A 13,094-nucleotide genomic window follows, 5' to 3' on the forward strand; every position below is an offset into this window, starting at 1 on the left:
TTCTGCATTGAATCAACCAGTGAACGTTTTCAATTAGGACAGTAACCATTCTGTCTAACAAAATCCGACAAGGATTTGGCAACCAGTATCAAACAAAATATTTATTCATCAATTTCATCAGGATAAAAAGATTGCTTGAGTAATGAAACAGGTGGACCCCAAGTGAAACCAACCAACCAAAACCAAAGGAAAAAGAAATGTCCAATATGGTGAAGAGATTGGTGTATTGTTATACAATCCTCCACAGCTACAATTATTCAGGCTATGAATGGTCACATGCTGTTGTTGTTGTTCTATGTGAAAACACCACCGTGTTGCAATGTTTATGCCCATGTTCGTGTCAATTTACGGGTAGCTCATGTTTTTTAAGAGATACAGATGCTCAACCAGCCAGGGAGAATGAAAATTATGCCCTCCTAGCACAGTTCAAAAAACAATCAGCTCCTCGAATGTGATTATAAAACCATACACCCAGTCACCACCTTCTCCAGGCCGCCAAGAAACAGGAGGGATTCCAGGACTGGAGGGATCATTTGAGTAAGGGTACAAACACTGAGGAAAGAATGTCCTGCCTTTACGTTTCTCGTAGGTTACCTTTCTCTAACATGCAGCAGGGCCTATGAAGGGCAAGGTGAAAGTAGTGGATGATTCTCCTTTCATGTTAAGTGGACACAAGTCTAAATGAGGTGAGAAATGCCTTGACAACTGCACTGGATAAGAAGGAGCACAGCTCATCGACTCTTCCAATATGGCCCCAGTTTTTGGGTCATTAAACCTCAATAGATCTTTGTCGAGTATCAGTAAATGTACCGCAGAACCAATCAGTCACTTGTGCTGAAAGGGTTTTGTGAAGCATGTAATTTCTCTAAAACAATCTACAATTGTTTAGGCATGTTGTACTTCTTATTTTGTAATGGCTTTTTAACCTAGTAACTTGTACATCTCAGGTCCAATTCTAATATTTATCATTCTTTTATTTCTGACGTCAGGTGATGTTGAGATTGGTTTATTCGAGAGAAATGGGCAACTAGATGTGGAGATTATCCAGGCCCGTGGGCTGACAGCTAAGGTTGGCTCTAGGACGCCCCCAGGTATGGCAAACTGCACCTTTAACAAAGAATAATGTTTAATTGGATGCATAAGTTACACATAAATGATTATAATGTGGTGTCATGATAAAAAATATATATAATCCCACTAATGTGAAAAATCATTAAGTTAAGTACCTTTTTAAATCTGCACTGTATTTTGGTACTTTTAGGCAAACCTTTCTTTCTTTGTCTTATACCTTGAAATAAACAGTACACGGCAAGTGCTAACTAAGTAACTGGTTTCTGTGCTGTGACCCTGAGGATGGATATTGTGTCTTATGGAAACATTTTAGGGGCATATTTATACTTTTTGATGCAAAACTGCACAAACACAGTTTTGCACCCAAAAATTTAGCACTGGCTTGCCCCATTCCTGAGCTCCAGTCGGGCGCCATATTTATGGAATGGTGCAAGCCAGTGCAAAGGGTGGGCTACCATAAAAAAAAAAACATTAGCCGGATGGGGGTGGCGGTATGGGAGAAGGGGTTTTGCACCAAAAAATGACATTGGCCTCTAACCAGCCGAGCGTCATTTTCTGATGCAAAACCATCCATACCACATGACTCCTGTTTTAGAAAAGACAGGAGTCATGCCCACCACCCCAGTGGCCAACCCAGGGGACCACGGTCCCCTGGGCTGGCCACTGCACCCTGTGCCATGCAAGGGGTCCCAAGTTGGGCCCCCAATGGCACTTTCATTTAAATAAAAAATAATACAGACCTATACTTACTCTATTTACCTATTTACCTGGGATGTGGTCCCCCATGCTCCCTGGTGTCCCTCTGGTGTGGGTGGGGGTGTTCCTGGGGCTTGAGGAGGGCACCTGTGGACCCATTCTATGGTGTTTAACCATGGAAATGAGTCCACAGGCCCCTTAACGCCTGGTCTGACCCAGTGTTAGATAATGGTACAAAGCAAGCTTTGCATCATTATTTAGCCCCTCCTCCCACCTGTGCGTCATTTTTGCATGGGGGGATAAATATGGGGCTATGGGGTTAGCACCATTTTTTAGATGGGAACGCCTACCTTGCATCTCATTGATGCAAGGTAGGTTCATGCATCTAAAAAGTGGTGCAAACTCCAATATTTTTATGTTAGACGGGCCTAACTTCAAAATATGAGTATGGAGTTAGTTTTGCACCATATCTGCGTACAAAAATTCAGCTCAACTGGAGTATAAATATGCCCTTTAGTTCTTTGTGGTCTGGCTTACAAGTCAATGGGGTAACCGGTACCCCATCACTGGCGGTTCACTGGCAGGCAGCCCACCCAAGTAGGCCCCACATTATGTGTGGTCACTTGATTTTGATTGTAGTATTGGTTGTATAAGAATTCTATTTTCACCCAAGGTTTTTGGCTGCTTTATGCAGCTGAAAACTCTGGACGAAATTCTGAGCAAAAATAAAGAATCAGACCCAGATTTACCAATTCAGAGAGGTGTTCCTGGTTTATTAGTGGACCATCGGGATTCAAATAGTAATAGGCAGAAATTTCCTGATCAGTGTCGATGGCCACTGGGAGATCAAGGGGGATAAGGGCGGCTGTCTCTTCTTTGTTGAGGAGGACCCAGATGCAGTCTGTGGCCGCGATTAGGACTGCCTCAGTGCAGTGGTTGATGTAAAACCTTGATTAGGCATCGTCCAGGAGGTGATAGTGTTCCAGGTAGATGGTGATTTGTTGGATGATGGCTTTTTTGATGATTTTAGCCAGGAAAGGAAGCAGAGAGATAGGCCTGTTGTTGCTGAGTTAGGAGGGTCTGCCAAAGGGTTCTTCAGTGGGGTATTGATTTTTGCATGCTTCCAGTCTTCTGGGAAGGTGGCAGAATCCAGTGAGTTGTTGAGTAGGGTGTAAAGTTTGAGGCTGGTCCTGGAAGCTCCTTGGTTGAAGATGTGGTGGGGGCATGGGTCGGATGGGGCCCCTGAGGGGATAGATTTTATGATGGTGATGATCTTCTGAGTGGTGAGGTGGTTCGCCTTGTGATGGTCATGTGTGTCTGGTATGGCTGTTGAAAAAGTCTTCAGGCTTGATTTTGGGGTTGAAGTTTCTGTAGATTTTGGCAATTTTGAGATAGAAGAAATTTGCAAGACTGTTTCATAGATCCTGAGTGAGAGAGATGTTGCTTGTTGCAATTCTGGGGTTAGTGAATTCCTTGGCTATACAGAGGAGCCACTTACTGTCGTTGGGGTTAGTTTTGATGTGTATTTCCTGGGCTCTTTTTCTTCATCTTTCATAGTTGGCAGTGGTATAGGTTGAGTACTGATTTGTAGGTGATTCTGTCGGCTGGGTCTATGTTGGTGCACCACCTTCTCTCAAGGTGCTTGCAGTAGCGCTTGGCTGTCCAGAGTTCCTTGGTGTACCAGCATGTCTTGTTTGGTGGAACTTCTGTGTTCTTTGTACTTGATTGGGGCGATGAGGTCAATGCAGTGAGTGGTTCCAGTGTTGAAGCCTCTGACGTCCAGGTTCACATTATTTTGGTGTTTGGATGGGGTGATAGTGAGGGTGTTAACCCATACAGTCTCTAAGGCTTTGTTCCAGCTGCGACGAGTGGCATTGTGTTTTGTCAGGGGGTATAGCAGTCGCGAATGTGAAGTGGATGAATGAGTGGTCGGGTCGTCTGAGTTCAGTGGTGTGACTATATTTGATGTGCTCACTGTATGTGAATATGAGGTTGAGCATGTGTCCTGTGGTGTGCATGTGTTCATGTATGTGTTGGGTGAGGCTGATATTGTTCAGGCTGTCGAGGAGGTGAAGGTAGGTTATGTCGTCGCGGTGGAAGTTGCGGTTGGCCAAGAACATGTAGTCCTTCGAGACAATGGTGAGGGGAGTGATGAAATTAGTGATGAGATTGCAGGAGATGGTTCGAGCTCCTGGGGGATGATATGAAGTGTTCCCCTATTGGTGGATTTCTCGTCCTTTTGAATATTGAAGTTGAGATCTTCCTTTGGTGGGATGGTGTCATCTGTGGTGATGGTGCATTTGATGAAAGCTCTGTGGATGATGTTGATTCTTCCACCTGACTTGTCGAGGCAGTCACAGAAGGTGATTCTGTATCCTGCCGGTATGGCGGCGGCGGTCAGGGGCTGCAGCAGGGTTGATCCAGGTATCGGTGAGGAAGACAGTGCCAGCGGCGAGAGTGTCAGTAAGGTCCCAGACCTTGGTGGCATGTCTGCAGAGTGAGCGAGTGTTAAGGAGGGTGCAGCAAACTGATGGTGGGTAGCTAGCATTACGCATCTAGTGGTCTGGGTGTTGCTGAGGGGGGTGAGACGTGTGTTGTGGCAGGGGAAACGGCAGAGGATGCAGGTCCGACCATGGAATGTACACAGAAGTGAGATGAGGCTAGGTGCTCACGGGTGAGAGTATGGTCTACAAGTGCACACATAAAAAGAGGAAGTAAATGTACTTGGGTGAAAGGTAGCTTAGGAAATGCAGTTGCCAACGATCAAGCTGCATGCAAGTGAGTGGTGTATGAGTGCATACAGATGATATTTGGTTAGATGTGTTCATGGTTCACTCAAGCAAGATGCATCTAACAATATTCTGTTGGGTGACACCCATTAAAAGAATGAGCTACTTACATGGCTACCAACATTAGTGTATTTTAGGGGTTGTCCAACCCAGGTCCTCGAAGGCTTAATCAATATCAGATTTTTATGATGGATGCAAAAAATACATTTACATGGTAATATTCCAAATGTTTCATACTTACAACGTTAATGGTTATCCTGGACATCAGGTATAGATCAAACCTTTCTAAACCTATGTGTAGGCTTATGGCTAGGTATGTGCCATACTTGTGGGCAGCAAGGGATTTCCTACTGAAAGAAACGGCCTCGTGAGCTGGGGGAGAGCTTCCCCATCTCCTGAGGATGTTTTTTTGTTTTCAGTGACATTACAATCAGCGTGTTTTCACTGAAAACGAAAGTGAAATGAACTAATCGTCTCATTTCACTTTCTCTGCCTAGGTGCTCAGGGGGCTTTCCCAGCCTCCCGAGCACCTAAGCAAGCAGGAAAAGTATCTTCGGAAAGGAAAGGTGAGAATCTCCCCTTTCCAAGGTACCCTTCCCTAGTGGATCCCTGCTTGGAGATAGCCGCAGGAGGGTGATCCCCAAGCAGGAACCCACCACTAGACACCAGGGAAGAGGGAGCGGCCCCTTGGGCAAGGACTTTTGCTCTGCCCAATATTTTTTTGGCAAAATCAGTCTTTTTGTCCCCCCGACAGGAAGATGGGGGCATAATAAAACCTCATGGCAGCCACACAAGTCATGCCATCCTGGATTCCCTCAGGCGTCTAGTTTTCAAAAATTTAAAGGTTGACTAGGTTTTCCTAGGGGACAGCTGAAATAGGATTCAAAATCTAGAGCTACCCACATTGGAAAAAGATGGTCAGTTTTGGCTGGAAAAATGTGCTACATTCTTGTTGCGTTTTGGGCCCTTTCCTGTCATGGGCACTAGGTCTACCCAAACAAGCGAGGTGCCATTTTTATGAAGAGACTTGGGGGAATGCTGGGAGGAAGGAAGTTTGTGGCTCCCTGAAGATTCCAGAACTTTCCATCACAGAAAATAGTTTTTTTAGTCAAAGTTTGAGGTTTGCAAAGGAATTCTGGGTAACTAAATGTGGGTGAGAACCACACAAGTCAGCCTACTGTGAATACCTCCAGATGTCTAGTTTTCAAAGATCTACAGCTTGGCTAGGTTTCCCTAGGCGCCGGCTGAGCTAGGGTCCAAAATCTAGAGCGTGTCCATGTTGCATTTTGGGTCATATCCTGTTGTGGGCACTAGGCCTACTCACACTCGGTATACTTGTAGGAACACAGAACATTTGTTATTACCAGTCGAATCTTGCCTCATTTGTGCCTTTCAAATGTAAGCCAGTGTAGAAGAAAGATTACATTTTGAAAAATGCCCTCCAAATCAAACGTTAGTGCAGGTACCTACAAATTCAGAGAGGTAGAATTAACTAATGCTCCTAAACTCTATGGGCAGGATTTACAAAGCCCTTTTGCATTTCTTAACAGTTCGAATCGGTATTTCGGACCGTTAAGAAATGCAAAACGGCCTTTTCTTATGTACAAAGGCCCTTATGAAATCGCAATTTGTGATTCCCAGAATAGGAAATCACAACTAAGGATTTCCTATTTGAGATTCATATTCTGATGTACAAAACAGTTCCTAAATGCGACTTGGGCATTTAGGAGATACAACTACCACTGACTTGGTAATGGCCCAAAATACCGATTCGGACAGTTAAGAAATGCAAAAGGGCTTTGTACATCTGCCCTCTGTCACAAATTCCACTTCTTTTCTTCTTAGGCAGGGTGTCAGTGGTAAATGTCATAATCCTAAATGTGGCAGCAACCTATCAGTTGACTTCAAGTTTGTTTATTCCAATATGAGTGCCCACTATAAAAGTTTCTCTGATAATGCCAGTTGGTTACAAGCAGCATTTCTCAACTTTCTGTAATGGATCATCTTAGCTTTCAAACTCAGATAGAGTATGTCTCAGTAGCTACACACAATACAATTATTGTCCACTAAGAGCTTCAGATCCACTTGGAATTTGTCTCATTAAGAGAGATTTTGATCGCCTCTCTGTAGTCAATGAAATCTGAGCACTTTACGGAGGATAACGCAAAATCTTTCTCTAAGCTCAGGACGTGTGTGCTGTCCATGTCGAAACCAATAAATCAACTGCACTCAAGTGAAACAAGGATCCCATACTCCCTGAAATTGAGGTTACAGGTTTACCCCAAACAGTGAATGATGTCTCTTTAACATTATATGTTCTTTTTATGCAAGATTAATTGTCTTTGTAACAAGGAGATACAAGGTAAAGTTCTGGTATAATTTAGATGTCAAAAAGGTTTCAAAGCATCTTAGGGGTGCCAAAAGGGTACTGGCAAATGGTATGGTGCCCCAAAGGTGGCACCCAAAGGTATAAGAAACTTTGCAGGGTAGTCCCCAGAATGTTACTTCAAACACTCCTACCATTTATTGATAAGGATTCGATAATGTTATGGATTCTATGACGTCTGCTCTTCATTCGTCCTAGGTTGTTTTAAATGCTTGCTGCATCTCATGCCACACTTCAGATGTTATTGTTTACTTGCGATGCATTGAGAAGAATAGATCTTCTTTATCCAGTTGCCTGTTTTTCTAAATAAAATTCCTAGTTCCTTTGCAAACATTTCACTTATCAAACAATTGTGTCTGTCCTGGTGAACGCTCTGTAAAGTCTGCTCCTATCAGATTGTTTGGTAGACAGCCATTACTGGAACTCCGATAATTGAAGAAACACCATTTACTGTCGCTGCTGTGCATAGAATTGTGGTCTTTCTACGTTGGATGAACATTGTCCCAGAGTTGCAATCAGTACATGGGATGCTTTGTCTTTTTATGTCACAATTTAAAGGTTGTACTACTTGGTCATGAAAAAGTTATCTTCTAAGTATGACTGGTATAATAATGTATATAGTAATAATGAAACCAATATTATACACACCATTTACTTCATACTCTCACTTAACATATACTGGAGGACAGCCTCCAAGGGCTGGTCCAAGACAAAGAAGCCATGCAGTACTTACCACGTCATCCTGTGTGTTGTTTCCTTGCCAGGATCTGTCTCCTTGTCAGAATATAAACAGTATACCTATTGTATATATTTTCAAACATTAATTTAAATTATAACTACATGTGCAAGAAAATATATTTCATAATGTATTTCATAATTAACGGAATCATTAAATGCACAATGAACTGTATAATAACATCATTGATTATCTAAATGTATTACCAAATGTAACATTTCTTATTATGAATTTAATAAATGTTACTACCATGATTAAACGTATTACATTGCTCTGGCAATTAAAACATCCTCTCTAAAATGTGATAAAGAAAACGTGATTTAAATTCTGTGGCAAACTATGATAAACCAAATCACATTGTATATAACACTAAACTGCAATACAATCAAATGAAATGCCTTTATTTGTCATGTGATATAAAATGAGGAAAACTGGTTCACCTGGGGTGTTTGAAATGTGTGTATGTTCCCTTTGCATAATTACATATTATTTCAGGAAACTTACGTGAATCTCAATCCCAGCATTTAGTGCTATATGATAACACAAAATGCAAGTTTGCATTGATTTTGGGCACAAAGAACAATTTTGTGCTAAATATTTGTGCTAACTCACAAGCAGCAGCCACTCGCATTTTATATGTGTACATTTTTCCTGTGCTCCTGCAACAGGCTTTTACCCCAAATGGATAGAAAGTTATGCTTAGTGGTGCAGTGGCGTAATTTCTGGCACTTCAGGGAAAAGCCTTAATGCTTACCACACATTAAGTGTTTCAAGTTGTTGACTAAAAGTTTGGAGTTATTTCGGAGCCAACCCCAAGTGACATCTGAGAGGAAATAAAAGTAGAGAAGAGCACTGTCTTAGGACCTTCTTGACAATGTAGCTATCTGTGTACTTGGCTCCTTTTCAGAGGCGTATTTCTCTCACACCGCATGCTATGGCCTATTTGGTGCATCATTGTACCTCCAGTGGACCTCTTGCTTTACAATGTTTGGGAACTAATTTATTCCTCAAAAGTGCACTAAATAAAACACATTGAGGGTCAGATGTATCGTTGCGCTAGCCATTAAAACTGGTTGCAATTTTTTTTTACCACCAGTGTGGAATTTTGTGAACTATGTACTAATAGGATGGTCCAAGAAAATTCTGAGGCAGAGTAGGTTGCAATCAAACTTACCTAATAAGTACTCATAACGTAGTTTACAAATTATGATTCAGGCTGATTGGCTACAATCACAGGAATGGTAGCATGTAAAGGTCAATAGACGACCATGTCTGTGTTTGTGTTTAAATAAAGTAAAAAATTTTAAAGAGGCTCATTTGTCTTAAAGGAAAGAAGGCTGCTTTTAAACATTGTTTAGCTTTATTGAGAGATGGCAGTATCACTGCCCACTCACTCTGAAACTGTCACTAAAATTCACAAAGGAGAAAGTTCAAGGGAGACCCTTCCCACTTGGGCACATGAGTTACCACCACAACCTGGGTTTCTGTAAGTTCTCAGTGGTTTGCTAATTGAATTACAGTTGGTGCACCTCTTGGAAGCAGTACTTGAAAGGGGGAAAAGTGGGTCTTGTAGACCCTTCAGACATCTTCTTGCAGTTGGGTACCGTCACATATCGCACATATCTTAAGATGACTCTCTCTCCCCCTTCCAAAGCAGGCTGAGTTGCAGCCTGCAAAGTAAAAGGCAAACAGGCTGTCTCAACCACTATTTAGAGAAAATATTTTTAAAAAACAATTTTGTGTGGCCAAATATCCTGTTAACCCCTTTGGTGTGGGCTTCGCTCACATTGAGATGACCGGTTTTGTCTGGGCTTAAGAATGGCTGTGATGAAAAAAATATTTTGTGTAATAATGCAGTTATTCAGTGCTATAGCATTAAGCTTAGGAAATTATTGAGGTCTGGCGAAAATTCAAATAATACTAATTGAGACATCAAATGAATCATAGCTAGCATATATTCCTAGGTTTCATATCATAATGTAATGCCCTCTTGTGATTATAAAAGGAGTATGTTATTGAATAATGCCCTCAACTACCAACAAACAGAACATATTTACTGAACATATTTACTGATATGAACATATTGGATGACTGGTGATAAGGGGTTAAAAAGTTTCAGCAGAAATCGTTAAAAAGAAATTAAGTGCATATTGTTTATCGGAATTTATTACTAATCTTCTTTTTTTAACAGTAATGATATATTTTTTATTAGAATTGCTTGAATGGAATATCCAGGATGAATCATAATGGTTGGTATGGATATTTGTTATAAAAGGTGAAAGAAAGAAAGGGCTCACTTACCGCGAACAAGACTCCTTGAGAGTCGAAACGCATTGGTGGTTGTTGCTTTGAAATAAATACATGCTAATTTTGGACTTTGTGGAGTGCAGTGAATTTTTTGTTTTGCAATATTTACAAGAGTGATCTCCTCCTTCACCTGGCACCGGCAGTGTTTTATATCTATCTATCTATCTATCTATCTATCTATCTATCTATCTATCTATCTATCTATCTATATCTATATATATATATATATATTCACAACCAGTTCTCTTGCAGTTGCAGATTGCGTCTTCAACTTTAACTGAAGCATTTCAACTGTAGCTTTTAGACAGTAATAAAAAGGAAAGACTTGTGATTATGTTTCTGCTACAAAAGGATCTGGCTTTTGTCTGGTGGCAGTTTTAATGCCATAAAGTAGCGCAGAAGGTTTATATGCCTACTGCAAAGATCAAATCTGCATTTTATGTAAATAGCTGAGTAGATTACTAAAGCCAGCCATTACCTACGCTATAATGCAAATTAAATGTATGTGCGAGGGAGTTATGGAGAGATGAAGGGCACTTTTGCTTGGTGGCAGTGAGGGAATCGGAGGAGGAGGTAATGGGAGTGAGAACACCAATAATGATTGTTGGACTGGACGCTAGAAGTGCTAAAGACTGTGACAATTGGTATGTGACAAGGTGAAGTAATAGTCTTTTTTTGAGTGTCTTGAGAGAACGTGCTGATTGAGGGAAGAAGCAAAGGTAAGGTGACCTCTACTGTTGCACGTATCACACACACCAGCAATTCTGTGACTGTCTGCATAGGCGAGTGTTTTAGAGCGACAGTTTAGTCAATAGCAGAGATGGCATCTCGAATGATGGCGGCTGAAGCCCTCACTCAGGTTATAGAGGACAGCTATGACGTAGGATCAGAGACTGAGACAGCAGATACCGAGACAGCATCTGAGAGATAGAATAGTGGCACAGACTCTGGGAGTGATTTTTCAGTCGGAGGAGCCCTATTAAATAACTCCTTTTCCAGTGATGATGAGGGAGGTGATGAGGACAGTCCTGCTGTCCCTCCTCAAGCACAGTCTGTGCAGCGGGACAATAGCGGGTTAGCCCAACCCAGAGAGCAGGTGCATGCAGCGGCAAGCACAGAGAGAGTGCTCTCTTGGGAGCTCCCCAATTTAGTTCAGCCCCAAATTCCACTGCCCAAATTGTATTGTGGAGACATCAAAATTATCTATCACAAAACAACCTGGTTTTGTAAGGCAGGCACCTGCGTTTTTGGTCCTGGACTCAGCGGCCATATAGGGAAACCTACCAAACCCAGACATTTCTGGAAACTAGACACCCGGAGGGATCCACAGAGGTCTGACTTGTGTGGATTTCCCAAACTGTGTTTACCAAGAATACCCTGCAAAGGTCAAATGTTGAATAAAAACTGCTTTTTTATTGCATTTCTGTCACACAAACTACAGGAGTATTCTGGGATCCACAAAATTCCTACCACCAAATGTTTCCCCACCTGTCCTGTTAAAAACGCTACCCCACTTGAGTGCCTTTACCTAGTGCATGCATCTGGAATGGATCGCCCCAGGGTCAACATTTGCCCTCATGTAAGGACCAACATTGACCGTTGTGTGATCTATTCCTGACACGGGCACTAGGCCTACCCACACAAGTGAGGTACCATTTTTATCAGAAGACTTGGGGGAATGCTGGGTGGAGGGAAATGTGTGGCTCCTCTCAGATGCCAGAACTTTCTCTCACCAAAATGTGAGGAAAAAGTGGTTTTCTTAACCAATTATTGAGGTTTGCACAGGATTCTGGGTAACAGGACCTGGTACGAGTGCCAAAAGTTACCCCATCCTGTGTTCCCCTAGGTGTCTAGTTTTAAAAAATGCACAGGGTTGGTAGGTTTTCCTAGGTACCGGCTGAGCTAGAGGCCAAAATCCACAGCTAGGCACTTTTCAAAAAACACATTCATTTTCAATGTAAAAATTTGATCTGTCCATGTTGCATTTTAGGACGTTTCCTGACGCGGGCAGTAGGCCTACCAACACAAGTGAGGTGCCATTTTTATCAGGAGACTTAGGTGAGTGGAAGGAAGTTTGTGACTCCTGTCAGATTCCAGAACTGTGCAGCACTGAAATCTGAGGGAAAAGTGTTTTTTTTTGTCAAATATTTTGAGGTTTGCAAAGGATTCTGGGTAACAGAACCTGGTGAGAACCCCACAAGTAAGCCTATTTTGGATTTCCCTAGGTGTCTATTTTCCAAAAATATATAGGTTTGCTAGGTTTCCCTAAGTGCCGGCTGATCTAGAGGCCAAAATCCACAGCTAGGCACTTTGGGAAAAACACATCCGTTTTCATTGGAGAAATGTGATGTCTCAACATTGTGTTTTGGGGAATTTCCTGTTGCGGGCACTAGGCTTACTCACACAAGTGAGGCACCATTTTTATCGGGAGATTTGGGGGAATACTGGGTGGAAGGAAGTTTGTGGCTCCTCTCAGATGTCAGAACTTTGCAGCACCGAAATCTGAGGGAAAAGTGTTTTTTTAGCAATTTGTAAAGGATTCTAGGTAACAACCCAGTGAGAGCCCCACAAATCACCCCATCCTGGAGTCCCCTAGGTGTCTACTTTTCAAACATGCACAGGTTTGGTAGGTTTCCCTAGGTGTTGGCTGAGCTAGAGGCCAAAATCCACAGCTAGGCACTTTCCAAACAACACGTCAGATTTCAATGTAAAAATGTGATGTGTCCATGATGCTTTTATTGTCGCGGGTATTAGGCCTACCCACACAAGTGAGATACCATTGTTATCAGAATACTTAGGGAAACACAGAATAGCAGAACAAGTGTTATTGCCCCTTGTCTTTCTCTACATTTTTCCCTACCAAATGTAAGACAGTGTGTAAAAAAGACATCTATTTGAGAAATACCCTGTAATCCACATGCTAGTATGGGAACCCCAGAATTCAGAGATGTGCAAATAAACATTGCTTCGCAACACCTTATCTTGTGCCCATCTTGGAAAAACAAAGGTTTCCTTGATACCTATTTTTCACTCTTTATATTTCACCAAATGAATTGCTGTTCACTCGGTATACAATGAAAACCCATTGCAAGGTGCAGCTCCTTTATTG

General features: G+C 42.0%; 1 protein-coding gene across 1 annotated transcript in view; it reads left to right on the forward strand.

Annotated features, from left to right (window-relative positions):
* The window catches only part of RIMS4 (regulating synaptic membrane exocytosis 4), a 348,985-nt gene that overhangs the window by 303,532 nt on the left and 32,359 nt on the right, over positions 1–13,094 (forward strand). Inside the window, exon 5 of the mRNA XM_069243543.1 lies at positions 990–1,091. Coding sequence (XP_069099644.1) covers positions 990–1,091 — 102 coding nt within the window. The remainder of the gene's footprint in view (positions 1–989; positions 1,092–13,094) is intronic.

This window comes from Pleurodeles waltl, chromosome 7 (assembly GCF_031143425.1).
Source record: "Pleurodeles waltl isolate 20211129_DDA chromosome 7, aPleWal1.hap1.20221129, whole genome shotgun sequence".
NCBI classification, from domain to species: domain Eukaryota; kingdom Metazoa; phylum Chordata; class Amphibia; order Caudata; family Salamandridae; genus Pleurodeles; species Pleurodeles waltl.